This window comes from Macaca mulatta, chromosome X (assembly GCF_049350105.2).
Source record: "Macaca mulatta isolate MMU2019108-1 chromosome X, T2T-MMU8v2.0, whole genome shotgun sequence".
Classification (NCBI taxonomy): Eukaryota; Metazoa; Chordata; class Mammalia; order Primates; family Cercopithecidae; genus Macaca; species Macaca mulatta.
In genome coordinates this window covers 21,171,760-21,189,863 of record NC_133426.1, presented here as the reverse complement: position 1 = coordinate 21,189,863, position 18,104 = coordinate 21,171,760, and the positions used below count along the sequence as shown (strand labels likewise).

The window sequence follows — 18,104 nt, the reverse complement described above, 5'->3', positions numbered from 1 at the left end:
TCATGAGTATTTATTATTATTCTTCATAACATACATATATGCAGCATTCTTTTGCATGTAAGTTTCATAAATTTCAAAATGTAATACAGTGAAGAAAGAAGATATCTGAGAAATAGGATCTACCATTTGCTAGCTAAAAGGAATTGATGAGTTTAGTACACCCTCATCTATTCTCCTTCTGAGATTATTGATGGTGATAGTATCTTTAAAAGTGCTTTGGCAGAGTGACTCTGATAACATGCAATATAGTCTTGGTTTATAAAAGAATAAACCTATGAAAACAATCTATTTCAGCATCCACATTAATATGATACACAGTAAGTCTTTAAGTTTTTGCTCACAAGCCAGGCCAGTATCAGAAAGCTGCAAGAATAGTAAATTATTATGCCCCACTCTTCTAAAGAGTCCTTTGCTAAGTATTAGTACGCAATGATTTAATCACTCTTATCTCTTCATTCTGAGCCTTCAGAAATATGCAGCTGCCAATAATTAGGTGTATTTAACATCATGAATAAGAATTTCTTGTATGTGTATTTGTATCTATTTTGATAATACTCTCATACATACACCTTTGAAAAGATACAAGTGCACACATATACCTTCAGCTTTGAAAACTATACATTTTTAGTTTTACATTTTTTTCAGAAAAAAAGTCTTCAAGTTATCTGGGTATTATCTCTGATATTTTTATATCTAACTTCTAACTTACTATATTAGCATTATATGGAAAATTTGAAAAGACGTTGCTTCTTTATAATTAAAGTAAAATGCTGAAGAAAAATTAAAGGATAAAGTATAATTGCATTCAATTAAAAGTATTATTTGTTTAAACAGAAAGGAAATGAAAAAATACTGTTGGTAGGAATGTAAATTAGTGGAGCCATTATGGAAAACAGAATGTATATTTCACAAAAATAGAACTATCATATGATCCAGCAATCCCACTACTAGGTATTTATCCAATGGAAAGCAAATCGGTATGTCCAAGAGATATCAGCATCTCTATGTTTATTACAGCACTATTCACAACAGCCAAGATAAGGAATCCACCTAAATATTAATCAACAGATGAATGGATGAAGAAAATCTGGTATATATATGCGCAATGGAATACTATTCAGCCATAAAAAGAATTAAATCCTATAATTCACAGCAACATGGATGAGTCTAAAGGACATTATGTTAAGTGAAATAAGTCAGGCACAGAAAGATAAATATTACATGTTTTCACTCATATGCAAAAGCTAAAAAAATTGAGCTCATAGAAGTAGAGAGTAGACCGATTATTAGACGTTGGGAAGGGTAGGAGAGAGGAGGGGATAGGGAGAGATAAGTTAATAGATACAAAATTACAGATAGATGGGAGGAACAAATTCTAGTGTTCTATAGCACTGTAGAACGAATATAGTTACCAATAATTTATTGTATATTTTCAAAAAGCTGGAAAAGAGGATTTTGAATGTTCCCACCCTAAAGAAGTGATAAATATTTGAGATGATGGATAGGCTAACTACCCTGATTTGATCATTACAGATTGTATACATGTACTGAAATATGACTCTGTACTCCATAAATATATACAATTATGTGTCAACTAAAAATAAAAGAAAAAAGTGAAAAAACAGAATCACCTTTTATATTGCCTTCATTGAGTATGCTAATATAATCCACATTGTTTTAAAAATGCATATAAAGCTTGTCCTGTTTTTTGGTCTGAAATGTCCCAGTTTCAATCTCAAGAGCCCCAATAAAATTTTCAGGTCACCTAGAATGTCTGATTCAGGAAGGTTTAAACACTAACTCTGAGTACATAGTAAAAATAGTATTTAAAGTTGTGTTTTAAACATCTGTAAGACCATCCTGGACAGGCTTTTCATATGCTTTCAACACTTACCGTATTAATGATAGAATATATACCTTGCCTACTCCAGCATAATTTATATCCCCATTTTACACCTTTACATGTATCTACTACTTGAACTTGAATGTGTGAATAGAGATGATATATCCCTGGGTAATCAAAATTAATTTCTGCATTACATTTGAACATGAATGTTTAAACATATCTTGCAGAAAATGAAGCACAGTAATGAATTTGCATTAAAATCTAAAGAACATTCTGAATTATACCAAAATCCTTTTTTTAAAAAAAATCTCTCATTTTAGAAATGAGATCTTTCTTCATTGCCACTCAATACCAAAAGTAAGCAGAGCATCACTCCTTGAAATTTTCTGTGGAGCAAGAAACTAGCTGAGTTTAGCATTTCCAAAGGCTCCTTTGTTACACAAAATAACTTGAGTGTCCATTTATTAAGCTCCCACTATATGCCAGATGGTGGGCTAAATCAGTTTCAAATATTTACAACAGTTCAACAATAATCTAAAAATGGTAGGGATCCACTTTTACAGAAAAAGAAAAATAATATCAGAGATATGAAGTAATTTGGCCAAGTTTATACTGTTTGTTGAAAAGCAAAGCCAGGATGATGAACTTGGATCTACTTCATGTCAAAGCCCACTACACTGTTTTGTCATAAATTATGAAAGTTAATTATATGAAATGTCAACTAAGAAGGTAAATGAAGTACTATTCATATACATGAATGTAATTAAGTAAAATATAATATATATAATCAATAAAACTGCAAGCTAAATTTCCTTGAATAAATCCTTAATGAAACTAAAAGTTACTTCTGGGCTATTCATTTTAACAAAATTTTGTAATCTTTCTAAACAGTATTTACAAATTTGTGCTCTAAGCATTTAAAACACAAATCCCAGATCAATAAGTCCTAAAAACTCTTATTTTCTCAAGTATTTACCTTGAGCAATTAACAACTTGATTAAGATAAAATAGATAAAATGGTTAAATTACATTTGAGCAGGAATATATTTAAAAAGGGCTATATACTCAATATGCTCATTTATATCTTTATTTTAAGATGCAGATTTAGAGGATGTTTCATAAATTGTTTACTTTTATTTTCTATATTTAAAATATTATAAAGGTAACACAAGTGAATAGAAAGCACATACACATAATTTAAAGGAGGCTGTCCATCAAAAATAAACATTTTTAATACTGATCTTCAAAGAATATTTTTCCATTTAATTGAATAAAGGTTTAGAAAATAAAATACATCTGACAGGTAAATATGGAACAAAGTAAAACAAAAGAACTGACGGAAAGTCAGAATAACAACTTAAGTAAAGACATTTATTACAGGAAAGACCAAAGCAACAGCACTAATTGTTTCTGCATAATTCAGATTGGATTATTGTAAATATTCTTACTTATAGTTTTTTGTAAAATGTTTTTAACACTATTCAGACAACCAGTGATAACCAATAACATGGAAAATGGATCTAAGAAGGTTAGAAATGAACAGACCCATAAACAAGCAGAAAAAGATTTTTAATAAATACAGTTTAGAGAGGACCAGTTCAGGTAAAAAGCATATCGTCAAAACTTGAGTATTAAGAAGACTCTGTATTTAACATTTCAAAATCTGATTTAAAATGTTCTTCAACATGTTTGAATTTTTCCCTCAGCACCTAATTCAGATTTCACCGTAAATGCAGCTCATGAAAACTAACACCAAACGGAGAAAAAAATCTCTGACATTTATTTTTCAAAACAAAGTTCCTGTTTCACTTCCTTTTACCAAGTCTCTTTATTCCTTACCCATTTTTTGTAAATAATATTACTTTCATCTTTGTTTTTCACTTTACATTCATCAGCTATTTTTATTTTATTTTACTTTTTAAACTTTTATTTTAGGTTCAGGGGTACATGTGCAGGTTTGTTATATAAGTAAATTGGGTATCATGGGGTTTGCTGTATAGATTTCATCACCTACGTAATGAGCGTAGTACCCGAAAGGTAGTTTTTCAATCCTCACCCTCCTCCCACCCTCCACCCTTGAGTAGACCCCAGTACCTGTTGTTCCCTTGTGTCCATGTGTACTCAATGTTTAGCTCCCACTTACAAGTGAGAAGATAATGGTATTTGGTTTTCTGTCCCTGTGTTAAGTTTGCTTAGGATAATGACCTCCAGCTCCATCCGTGTTGCTGCAAAGGACATGATCTCATTCTTTTTCAGGGCTGCACAGTATTCCATGGTGTATATATACATTGTCTTTATCTAGTCTACTATTGATGGTCATTTAGGTTGATTCCAAGTCTTAACTATTTTAAAATAAATCTCATTTGATTCTTACAAAAACTTTGAGGTAGATGTGATTACTTTTGTTTACAGAGGGTGAAAGCAATGACACAGTTTGTCCAATGTGGAATCATCATGAAACAACAGGGCTGAGTCTCAAATCCTCCAAGATTACCACCATGACCTATGTATTTTAAACTTCAACAAAGTTTCATCTTGCAAACCAACACTTTTGTGCTTATTTCTTAACTAGTGACAATCTAATTCACCATTTTTGTGTTTGAAGTAGAGAACATAAAAATGGTACAGTAGAATAATTTTAGGTTAAGTTGATATCCATTAAGGAAGGCATCACGGCAATTATTTCAATGCTGACAAGTAGCGTGTGGGTACCTGTCTCATTGTTCTGATTCAGTTGCTGACAGTGTTCTAAATGAAGCTTCAGTTCTTTGTGAGAATTCTATTTAAGATTTTAAAACCAGTTTCTCTTTTTTTTTCAAAAGTGTCGTTATAACCAATCTTATGTGACGAAAGTGTTGGGGAGGGGAGGAGAAATCTCTTTAAATGGCTTCAAATACAATGATCGAAACCCATCACAACTGGGAATAAGTAAAATAAATATAGTAGATTAAACAAATTCCTGCAAATGGAGGTTTTCAAAAGAAACTGACATTAACTTTCTCCAATTTTAGTATTATTTTAAATATAAGTGGCTAATATCAAGCAGCACTTTCTTTTTACTTCATAGTACCACCACTTTGTGTTAGAAAGGGGAAAAAAGCCATTGGTGACAGTTTATTTTTAGATATTGATTATCTCATCTTGCTGCAAAGGGAATAAAAATAATTAAAGCTGAGTGAAAAATAATTTGAAGCACAGCATATTTCAAAGCATAACCATCATCATAACTGTTCAGATGAGATTTCTTGAAAGCCTGGTAATAAATGCATGCCCTAGATATTTTTTAAAGTCTACACCTTGCTTATTCAAATTGGCCTCTTTTACTGGCAGCTTAAGTTTAATTCCTGTCTTCAGACACTTCATACAATTCCAATCAAATGCAGTGATTAGTATGTATATAATGGCTGAATTAGATGATTAGATGAACATTAACTGTTTGTAAGCTAGGTAATTTATTTTAAAGTAAAATTTAAGTATTCGTCTAAGCTGTGTTCCTTTGGCAAACTTAAAGAGGTATTTCTTCAATGTACCTAACACTCTTTTTTGTTTTTTTGGTAACTCAAATTCATTTTAGAAAATAAAAATTCATTTGGAAAATATAGAAAAGTAGAGTCTAAATAAAATCACCCATAGCTTCGCCATAAAGAAATAAACACTTAACTATTTTATTTCATTATTTTACCTATTAATCCTTATTCTTCTTGCTACTACAGGTAGCAAGAGACCACAGAGCCCAGAAAAACTTGCTACTGAAAAGAGATATCATCACATCACAGTAGAAAAAGAACAGATTATTTAAGAGATAATTTACAACCACTGATATATCATGCCTATAATTACATTTCCTCTAAAAGATATGTTTGGATATGTTCTAGTCAATTCACCCAAGTCTCTTCCATTTCTCCTTGCCTTATACCAGACTTAATTCAAACGTTTATATTAGCTGCTGGACCCTGAAGGCATCTGGTGTGGGGATCCCTGGCTTAGATAATATTCGAAGTGGAAAATCAGTTCAGGTAATTAGATCATTGTTAAAAGCTATTAGACACATTTGTTTGTATGTGTACAGGTCAGGTTCCTTTTATATCTTCTGGTAAGTTAACTGAGCTATATGCATAGTTTCCCAATAAATAATTACACATTTCATTTCTTTAGAACGATTTGTCTTTGAGAAACTTCTAAACCAGTATCTTACAAACTCTTGGTACATAGGATACTTCCCATTGTTGGAATATGAAGTTGCTAATAAATTAACAGAAGGAAAGTTTGTCAGCTAATACCTGTTGCACAATTGTTGTTAACTCCAGGCAGAGTTGTATGACATTATTTCTTGTAACTGAATAGTCTGTCACAGCAGCAAATGGTGACCTATAAAGGGAAAAGGAAAATTGTGATTACTAGTAACAGCTTTTGAAAAGTCCCAAAATATAGTAGCCTAAAATGAGTTTTTCAATAATATGAAATAAGTTGTTCTGAAATTTGCATACTGACAAAAATATTCAGGACTTATTTCAAGGAAAGTTTTCAAAGAAATGATTGGAAAAGCATTAAATTCAGGAAATATAATGTTTGCTTTCTACCAAATTTCTCTCTTTTTAAAGTTCTTAATTATTTAGAAGTTCTTTGGTTCTTACAAGGTATTTTCATTATATCTAAAACAAAAAAGGAATACTTTAGGCAAAGATAACATGTTAGTTTATTTTCAAAAGAACCCAAGATTCTGAGTACAGTATCTATTTAGAATATTCACAATTAAGAGCTAGTAATAACAACTGCTAAGGTTCACTGAGGGCTCACTATGTGCCAGTTACTATTCTAAATGCTTTACATGTATTAGATAATTTAATCTTCACAACCATTATGAGATAGGCACTATTATTATTCTCATTTTACAGATGAGAAACATAAGGTAAAGAAAGATTAAGTGACTTATCGAAGGTCACACAACTAGTAAGTGGTGGACCTGTATACTTCATACTTGATATATTTTCAAGTGTTTGAAGCAGCTCATTTAGTCATGTGTATAATTCTTTTTACACATGGTTATATTTAGTTTGGTAATATTTTGTTGAGGGTTTTAACCTCTAAGTTCCTGCAAAATATTGGTCTGCAGTTGTTTTTTGTTTTTTGGGGGGTTTTTGTATCAGGATAATGATTGCCTCAAAAACTGATATAGGAAAAGTTCCCGCCTTTATTTTCTGGAAGAGATGGTGTAGAAATGGTGTTATTTCTTCTTTAAATGTATAAAATTCACCAATGAAATCATTTGAGCCTGCAGCTTTTCTCCACACCCTGAGGCGTTTCTAGGTAATATTCTCTTTCTTCAATAGTTATAGGATTATTCAGAGTATCTATTTCATCTTGGGTTATGTTTTAGTACTATTTTTCAAGGAATTGGTCTATTTCATCTGAGCTACCAAATTTATGTCTGAAGTTATTTGTAATATTCCTTCATTAACCTTTACATTTTGATTGACTTCTCTGTTGTTTGTTTTCAATTTCACTAATTTCTGCTCTTATCCTTAAGAGGATCTTATTGCTCCGTGCTTATTTTGTTCTTATTTTTCTATTTTCTTGAGATGGGAACTTAAATGATTGATTTGAGATCTTTCTTTTTTTCTGATATAAAGCATTCAGTGCTTCTGATATATTTACTACATATATTCCTGATATATTTTGAATATATATATTTCTGATATATATAAGCATTCAGTGCTATACACTTCCTTTTCAGCACTGCTTTAGCTGTGTGCCGCAAATTATGATTTGGTCTTTTTTCATTCTGTTCAATGTATTACTTTTTATTTTCCATGAGACTTGACTGTTGGATTACTTATAAGTGTGCTGTATGAGTTACTAGTTTCATTTTATCATCTGATTTCAATTCTTTTAAACTTGCTGAATTTTGTTTTATGATACAGATACAGTCTATCTTGGTGAATATTCAATGGGTACTTGAAAAAAATTTTTGTTCTCCTGTTGTTGGATGAAGTGCTCTAAAAATGTCAACTTTTTTGTTGTTAGGTGGTGGTGCTCAGCTTTTCTAATCTTACTGACTTTCTGTTTAATTTTATCTATTCTTGAGAAAGAGGAAATGAAATCTACAACTGTGGATTTGTCTATTTACTCTTTCATTCTGTTTTTGCTTCATGCACTTTAAAGCTCTGTTGTTTGATATATACATCTTACCAGTGATTTCTGTTTCCTCTTTTTTGATTTACCTACTTATATGCGCATCTGTTACATTTTGGTGGGTTTTGTTTTTTATCAATATGAATATTCACATATGTTCATATATGAATATTACACATTACACATTAACCCTCTGCTTTTCATGTTTGTTGCAAATATTTTTCCCAGCTTGTCATCTTATACTTTGTTACATTTTTCATTTTTATGTAGTCAACAGTACATTCCTTTGTATTTTATTCCATTTTAAAAATACTTAGAAAGTCTTTTCACATCTAGAAATCATTTTTTTGCCTATATTTTTTCTAGTTTTCTTGTAAATTTATATTTTCTTCTTAGATATCTGATATATCTAAAATTTATTTTAGTGAAGAAAAATAGTGCTCTATCATTATCTATTTTCTAAAGGCTTAACCAAGTGCCCCACTACAATTTACTAAATGGCCCTTTCTTTTTCTGGTGGTTTTAACATATTGTTTTGTAAATGATTTTATATACGGTCATGTGCTGCATAAAATGACGTTTTGGTCAACAACAGACCACATACACCACAGTGGTCCCATAAGATTATAATGCTTTATTCTTACTGTACCTTTTCTGGGTTTAGATATGGAATAAATCCTTACCATCGTGTTACAATTGCCTATAGTATTCACTACAGTCACATGCTGTACAGTTTGTAGCCTAGGAGCAACAGGCTATATATACCATACAGCTTAGGTGTGTAGTAGGCTGTACCATCTAGGTTATGTAAGCATACTCTATGATGTTTGCACAACAAAATTGCCAATTCTTATCATTAGCAATGCATGACTATACCACAGTGTATTATAGGCTCTCTTTCATGAACTTATCTATTCCTACTCCAAAACCCAGTATATTTTTTCAAGATAATTTACTTAAATAAAAGGAGACATAAGAATTTTAAAAACTGAATTAGAAAAAAATGTGATTAATCAAAATTCTCAGTAAAAAAATTAACCTCTTTAATTGTAAGCAGAAACCAACTTTTAAAAATCCATCCTAATGGAAGATTTCTAAGACTGGATTGTAAAGGTGGTTGTATAGGTGTTATCAAAATTTACTAAAACTCATCAAATGGTATACTTAAAATAGGTTAATTTATAGAAAATAAACTAGGCCTCAACAAAAATATTTTTTTTTCGACAGGTAAAGAATTTATTTTTATAATTCAAAAGTTCTTTTAAGGAGAACTAAAGAACACAAAATTCATTCATAAAGAGAATTTATAGAATTAAATGAGCAAAAATGAAAAATTATTTTATCCATATTACAAATGCCTCTATAGGATAAGACCCAGGGGAAAGACCCATTCAAATCTGGGCTTTCCTTTCCCAAATAAAGTGTTTGGCACAACCAACAAGCTGTCATGAGACTGACAGGCCTGACAGTTGAAAGGTTTCTAGAAGTAGCCCCATGACTTTTCTGTGGAGCTTCAACATAGTGTACACAAGAGGTGTCTTAACAAGCTGCACAAACTCAGGCTGAACTACGCAGCACACTGTTCCAGAAAAGTTAAACTGAAGGGAAAAAAAAGGTCCACATGAAGTAGGTCTCCTATTGCCACAGGTTAACTCTGTCGTTTCTCATGGAAAATTAAATTCACTGGCTGCCCAGGACATCAGTGAAATCCTGATCTCCTGGGGGAGGTGAGAGCTGGAGAAACAACTTGAATTTAAGCATCTCTGGGCCAGGTGGGAAGGAGACAATGATGACCAAGGATGCTTTCTAGGTGACTTAATAAAAATATTTTTTAATGAAAAATATAAGCACTTCTAGGAGAATATCATTATTTTTAAAAATTACTTTGGGAGGCCGAGGCAGGTGGATCATGAGATCAGGAGTTCAAGACCAGCCTGGCCAAGATGGTGAAACTCCATCTCTTCTAAAAGTGCAAAAATTAGCTGGGCGTGGTGACGGGTGTCTATAATCCTAGCTACTCGTGAGACTGAGGCAGAAGAATTGCTTGAACCTGGGCAGCAGAGGTTGCAGTGAGCTGAGATCATGCCACTGCACTCCAGGCTGGGCGACGGAGTAAGACTCTGTCTCAAAAAAAAAAAAAAAAAAAAAAAAAAAATTACACAGAGACCATTTTTGCTGCATTGAAGCATAAAAACTCGCATTTTAAACTAAGAATTCAAAAATGCTTCTGGCATGATTAGAAAAGAGTTTCGATTCCTAGGTTTGAAAAGGTCAGAGTCTGTTTATAAAATCTTAAAATTTCATTAAGAAGTGATGAGGTGATACACAGAATGTTTGTTTCATTTTGTTTTACCATAACTACTTAAAAGAATCTCACTTGATTTTCAAATACAGAAAAGAAAAACCCTATTTGATCACTAAATGCTTATAGCAAACTGAATTCCAAGGCATGTTTTCCACTTTCCTGACCATTCATATTTTAAGTAGGACAAGCTTCTCACTCAAGATTAAATTTCAAGAAAAAATGAAAAGAAAAATCTAAACACATACTAAGGAAAACAGATTTTATTTTATAGTGATTTAGAATTATCCTAAAGTTTTTATCTTAGAGGCAAATCACATACAACTGTACTAACAGCCATTCTTAGCCAGCAGATTTTAAGGTTTGGTATGATGATTTGGGCTGCATCTACATACAAATAAGGGTAAAAGGTCAGGTGGCGTTCCAGTCTTTGTGGGTTACCAAAGATTATCCCTCAGTCATGGCTTAATGATCATCTATGAGAGTAAAAACAATAGATCTCTGTAGAATAACTGAACATGATCCGCATGCATGCACACACACACATATACAAAAACAAAAACAAAATCAAAAACAAAAATAAAGAAACTGTTCTTAAGTCTGAAGAAACCCTCAAGTAGAGTTCAGGGTACTTACAAGAAGAACACAATAACTCTAATTAAAGGAAATTAAATTCATAGCAAGAAAGCTTTTCGATGCCAGAAAGAGAAAAAAAGATAAAATCCTTGGATCATTGCTAAGTGGTTGTTACAGGAATTATCCTATTTAGATCTTAAAAATTAAGCAACTGTACTCCTTAAATCATCATATAGATAATACGATGCTTATATTTCTCTCTGGTGCAAAAGTTTATGACCCTATAAGAAATTATTCTTTGTACATGATAGCTAAACAAAAGCATTACATTTATAAAAAGGTTATTAACGGTTCAGAAATCCTAAACAAATTAGAAACTAATAAGGAAAGCTAAGAGGTTAATAAGGAAAATCTGGAATGCCTTACTATTTCTCAGGTTGGCACTGCTGAAACCTTAGGGTAGTCCATGAATAATAGTAGTGCTAATGTCACTGCTCTTCCCTGGAATAATTAGTGCCAAGTGAGAAGCAATGAGCACATGAGAGAAAATAAGACCAAACAATGAATCACATTATCTGGTAGTGTTTAATGTAGTTTTCTTGGTCTCTGTAATATTTTTCCTGGTATAAAATTAATTTGTCCTATAGTTTCTTATCATGAAAGAAGAAATTAGTTTAACAATTTTCTTACATAAGACAAAAAATTTCAAAGAAATCTTAACAAAAATTTCCTAGTACCTTAAACTCTTATGCCTTCAATATGTAAAAGGTTTTCAAAGATATAAAGAGATCTCATTGATCCCATCAAAACAGGATGGCCTTAAAAAGGTATTTTATAAACTATCAGAATGGGGTATTACTGGTAAAAATGAAGGAAAAAAAAACTTTTACTATGGAAGGCAAAATAAACTTTGTTTAATAATAATTTTGAACATTATTACTAATGTTACTGTACAACGTAACACTTGTAGTGATCTGTAAACTTCTGAGTATAGATCGATTTGGCAAAGCCACAGAAAACTGCAAGAAATATAAGGTGTCAAAAACAGTAGGATGTAGGTTAAAAATAGACAAGTAAATCATGCATTGAAAATAAACAGTAAAGCTACCAACTGTAATTCACCTCTGAGACTATTCCTCTGGGAAAGTCTGGTGTTTCACTGAAATCAATATTTTAAATAGGAGAAAAAAACGGAATTGTGTTAACCTTAGATTTTATCTTATTTAGGAAATGTAAGGAGCTGGTCTTTGAAAGTATATCTCACTTAAATGGAAGCTCCATTGATATTATTTTCCTAGCACACTATTATGCCTTAAAGACTTAAAGGTTTTTCAATGATATAAAAAAAAAATCTCATTGATCCCTTTAAAACAGAATAATCTTGAAAGGTATTTTAGAAACAATTAGAATTAAATACTAATGTTAAAAATGAGATAAAACAGTAAACTTTTACCATAAACAGCGAAATAAACCTTTTCTATTAATGAAGTTCTATGTAGCAATTTCAGATACTGAGGCCCAAAACAGAAAAGTGGTAGTCTTATTTAGCTTTTGAAGATAAATAGCAAAATGTAAATAAAGGTTTATATGCCACATCCCTTCCTCAAAATCCTCAAGAATTAGTCAGCATTCAAAACAAGGTGTAGCATGACAAAGGAACATGAACGAAAAAATAACAGGACTTCAGTGTCAGACAAAAATTGATTCAAAGTATAACTTTCATACTAGATGAATGACTTTAGGCAAGTTATTTCACATTTCATATGTAAAATGGAGATAACGATATCTGCTTTGTGAGAATTCAATGAGCCGAGAGTATATATGTATTTATAAAGCATCTAGTTCAGCATCTAGAATAAAATTAAATTTTTTTTTACCTATTTTTTATTTTTCTTTCTCCTCTTTCAAGTGACATAAAATAAAAACTGTAATAAACCCAAATTATATTGCTGTGGATGCACATTTTCTCCAAAATGTAATAAAAATTTTGTAATGCCATAAAACTTATAGCTGTTTAAAAATGAAAACAGCTGCTTAACATGAAATTAATCCTATTTAACGGGCAAAACTTTTATTCTTCAACTAAAGTACTGTATATCAAAGGAATAAACTAAAGTTAAAGATCAAATGCTTGGCAGTATTCATTTGCAGGGTTCATTTTAAATCCCCCAAATTAAAGCAAATCTGCACTGACACACTGTGTGTGTGTTTATGTGTTTTTGTAGGTGTGTATGCACATATGTGTTTTGTAGGTGATTTGGCACTTACCAAAAGCATTTTATTACATAATGAAAGTAATCCAACCATAAAAAAATTGGTACAATAAAATCTCAAGGACTACTATAGTGTGGGAAATGTGCGATTTTATAAATAGCCATATCTGTCATCAAGAAGTAAAAACATTCTCTATTCACTCTAACAATTTATCCATCTAACAAATACTAGGGTAAAAAATATATAAATGAATTTACTAAATGAAAATATCAAGGCTGGGCAAATTTATAATTATACGGAAAATGAGAGTAAAAGAAGATATAATTATAATCAAGGATGTGTTCTTTAAGCCTTCTGATTACTGTGAAGCCTACCAAAACAAACATATTAATAGTACTTAAGGACTAAGCCATATTTTACTTACTGACCATTCATAACTTTTGGAATGTATATATTTAAAATTCAATTAATTTAAACACTTGATAATGTGGTTTAGACAATTATGAATATTACATTTTAATAATGTTATAATGCAAAAGAAACATGCAGTCCATTAATTATCAAAAAGCTAGTAATATATAGTTTAGTGTTTCATATTTGGATTTAGTATCATCACTTTATATTATGTATAAGTATATATAAAATTAAGGAAAATTATCTCAATTTTCACCTTAAAAATACAAAAGCTTTACTTTTAATATAAGGCCTCATGTTTCTAAAATGCCAAAATGTAATACTGGCGTGTGTATGTGTGTGTGTGTGTGTGTGTGTGTGTGTGTAGGAACACATATGGATATCCTACTGACATTTATTCAAGAAAGAATTCTGATAATGTATCTTATCAGAGTTTCTTATGAGAGACAAAGAGCATTTTTTAAATTTGATTATTTAGCCATTAAACATAGTACATACCCCTTACCAAAAATTCCAAAACTGAAAGAAGAGAAATTTAGTTTTTTAATAAACAGTTGCAATGTGTCTTAACATTATAATGTTTAACCACATACAGTATATAATGTAAATCTAACCTTTCCATTTCATCTTACAAGACTTTTATACTATTTTACATGTTCCAAAACAAATGAAAGTCACCTAAACTTAAAAAAGTCTAAAAGTGTGTTTATGATATCCAAAATAGTACAATGTAATTAATAACAGAGAACGAATGAAGTGAGGCCAAGGAGACACACAAGGCATGCTAGGAAGGTGTCAGTGTCTAATTACCTATTTAAAAGAGTTTATAGCATCCCCATGGTCATTTCCTTAAGTAAAACCAATTAATATGAATAAAGAACATCAGGATACAAAGCAGTAGTATAATAAACAAAAATTTATAAATTTTATTATGACAGCCAAATAATGATTTTGCTTATAAAGCAGCAAGGTATTTTACAGTTGTCGGACTAATTATTGATTGGCTACTTAGTTGGATATCAAATTTTATAAAGGATTAATATCTGTTTGATACCCCTATATTGTGGGGTATTAAATCTAAATGTCTGAATCATCATTAGACATTTATTAATTGGTACTCCTCTGCCTGTCCAATCCTTTCACAAGAAAATGCAAAATAATGTTATATTCAAACTGGTGTCTGAGGAGAGGACACTTATGAAACACGTGGAAGACTTTACCTGTCCAACCATGCAAGCAGACTCTTGGCTGCTCCAATCAGATCCACAACTGAGGTCAGAAAGTCGTTTGGCAATTTTCGGCTGGTCCTCCCATCATAATGGCCACTCCTTCTCCTTCCTGTTATAAAATTCTGTAGATTTTTGGCAGATGCATTCAACTTGTGAGAAAGGGTTTTTAGATTTTCTGTTTCCAAGCCATAATTCTGAATTATAAAAAAGAGAGAGAATATACTTAAAGTCAATTTTATTCATTCGTGAAAATATTTACTGAATACTTTATTATGCACAGGCAATGGGGTAGCATTAGAGTTACAAATGAATTAGATAGGATTCCTGACCTAGTGGAGCCCACAGTTAAGTGACTATTTGGGGAGATGTCATATAAAGAAATTATAATAAAATGTGTTAAGTACTAACATGAATAAAGAAAGATAAGGGCATTGTATCTTAGAACTATGCTACTCAAGATAGCAAGATTGTAAGAAATAATAAATTTGTTTTTTAAAACGAAAACCTAAGTTTATTTACTTGTGAAATTAATTATTATCAACAATTATTTTTGAGTATATATTCAATTAACAATACGCATGGTCAGGAATGTAGGTACTAGGAATAATTCTGCTTCCCCAAAGTTAGGAAAATAAACACAACCAACAATAACAAAATGAAAAAGCAAGAAATAAATCAGGTAAATAAATCAGATTAAAAAATACACGTACTCTACATAATGATGCATAAAAAGTTTCTTTTATAATATGACATCAGGAAAAACTCTGCTTCCTCAGGGGAACTAACACACATTCTCCTTTTTGTAATACAAATTATGAAACTAAAATTATTTTTGTTTTTGTCCTGGCTATATTAGCTCACAACTAAACATGAAGCACACCAAAAGCAATCATAGTGACTTTTTGGTAAGTGTATTTGTTTTCTTCTTTTCTTTGTTCTCACATTTCAACTAATATTTGTTAATTCATCCTAAATATCTTGTCTATTATATCTTATTGCAGAAAGGGGTTATATGAATAAGTATAATAAGCCTTTTTACTATCTTCAAATAGAAAAAGATTGTAGGATCCCTTCAAACTTTGGGGAAAGTTTTCATAAGTTACAATTAAAATGTAAAGCAGCTAACTGTGAGTTGCAAAACACCCCTTAAAAAGGCTGGTTAATATTATCCAAGGATAATCTTGATTAAATCACTTAGCAGCATGTACATTACAGTTGTGTGTAAAGTTAAAATTATTATCACCTTACTGAAAATGGCAAAACCCAAAGAATGTAAGAATTTGCTTGGGCCTGGGAGGCTAAGTTTGACTTAACCTTTTCATAGTTGGGGAAACTGAGGTATGGGAAGATTTCTTTTTTTTTTCTTTTTTTTTTTTTTTTGCTTAAAAAACTCAGTACTTAAACTAGACAGAGTTCAGAATGGAACTACAGGTCACCAGGACATCTGTGAGTGGATATGTCTACCACATTCCTTAGCATCAATATTCTACTCCTACTCTCAGAAACATGGTAACAATAATTAAATCAAAGTGTAAGATGAAGAGTGAAAAAGGAAATTAAGTCATACAATAAATTAAGCTATATTATTAAGTCAACAACCACTGGGTACCTACTTTGTACAACATTTAGGTGTCTTTTTTCCTATGGCAATTTAAGACAAGAGAAAACTTAGTGGAGACAAAATGAGGGGAGAGGAAGGTTCTGATGTCTAAACATTAAATACCAAGTTATGTATGTTACCACTACAGATTTAATGGTGATAAAAGTCTGCTTGTCTTTTGCTTAGAATTTACATATTAAAAGAACACTTTCTTCTAAAGTTATAAATTTTTCTAAAATAACATAGTATTAATATGTTAAATATTCACTGCTTAATTTGAACTGTAATATTCTTCTCTCAAGTTAAAAGATTTGGCTTGTGCAAATAAAACAACATTCTATTCAAATTATATTGCATCTGAGAATGAATTATTTGTGAAATGTGGGAGAGTTTGTTCAGCTGGTCACTATAGAATGAAAGAAATCCTCTCATGTTTATAAAAGATGCTCTCTAATGACTAGATAAGAACAATTTATAACTATACAAACTAACTGTAAATGATACTCCTTCTGTAAATGTAATTGTAAATGAAAATACTGAAAAGTATTTTTAGAAGTTTTCCCTGTGTTAAAGCATTTTTCTAAAGTAAAAAATGATGGCATTTTTCATTTTTGTGTATAAATGATTTTAATAAGAAAACATTTGTCTGCCAACAAAATATAGTAATCTCTTAGAGAAGTTCAAATTATAACAATTAGAGAGAAGCCTACTCAATCAACCTGGTAACTGATATTTCACTCTGTAGCCATTAGCTTTCATAAAAGATTATTTTAAATTATTTCTCTCTATATAACACTAGCATCTCAAATGATTTATTAGGAAAGGTAAAATAATATTAGTCTTCTTATAAATAAAAATCCAAAGGCAAAGTAAAAATATTTCAGAGTCTCCAAAATTTAAGAAACTAAAATTATTATTTTTCATATGACTCAATAATTAGGGAATATAATAATCATCCAGACAAAACCTGGAAGGATACTCTCAGAAGGTCTAACTTGGAAACCTCCTAAAAATACATTATGCAGAATAGAGGTGAAAAATGTGGAGGACAGAGAAATGTAGAGGCAAAAAGAATCTTTAAAAGATATGTAGCAGAGGATGGGGAACGAAATTCTTAAAACTTGTTCTAGTCTACACTAATAATCCAAAAACATGTTTAAAAAATTTAGAAGAGTATAATAGGTTAGAAGCTCATCTGTATGTAAACAGATTTATGTGCTACTATTTTAACAAAAAAGATTAACTGATCTCTGAAGTTAATTTTTTAATTTTTAAAATTTATTTTATTTTATTTTTTGATACAAGGTCTCGCTCTGTCACTCAGGCTGGAGTGCAGTGGCATTATCACAGCTCACTGCAGCCTAAACTTCCTGAGCTCAAGCGATCCTTCTACCTCAGCCTTCTGAGTACCTGGTACTACAGGTGTATGCCAGTACTTTAAATTTTTTGTAGAGATGTGGTCTTGCTACATTGCCCAGGCTGGTCTTGAAATCCTAGACTCAAGTGATCTGCCCTCCTCAGGATTCCAAAGTGCTGGGATTCCAGGCATGCCACCATGCCCAGCCTCAAGTTAATTTTTATCATTACAATTCTCAATTACTACCAATACAGATACCTTCTGGCTATTTCTTTCATGTAAGTGGATGGTTTGTTGTGACTTGGTAAGTCACCAGTACATCACACACTCTTACCTACCATTTAAAGAATCGACAAGTAAATCAAGCACCTTTCGCTTTAGGCCAGGGGTACGGAGGGCACTGCATCAACTTTTTCAAAATGCAGGTTTATTCA

The 18,104-nt window shown here is 31.2% G+C and overlaps 1 protein-coding gene across 8 annotated transcripts in view; it reads right to left on the bottom strand.

The window, feature by feature from the left end:
- CNKSR2 (connector enhancer of kinase suppressor of Ras 2) overlaps positions 1–18,104 on the bottom strand; it is a 284,738-nt gene that overhangs the window by 205,452 nt on the left and 61,182 nt on the right. For all 8 annotated transcript variants that reach the window (XM_001086538.5, XM_002806163.4, XM_028842224.2 and 5 more), the window contains exons 3-4: positions 14,705–14,907; positions 6,127–6,214 (exon numbers count right to left, since the gene is read on the bottom strand). In XM_001086538.5, coding sequence (XP_001086538.1) covers positions 6,127–6,214; positions 14,705–14,907 — 291 coding nt within the window. The remainder of the gene's footprint in view (positions 1–6,126; positions 6,215–14,704; positions 14,908–18,104) is intronic.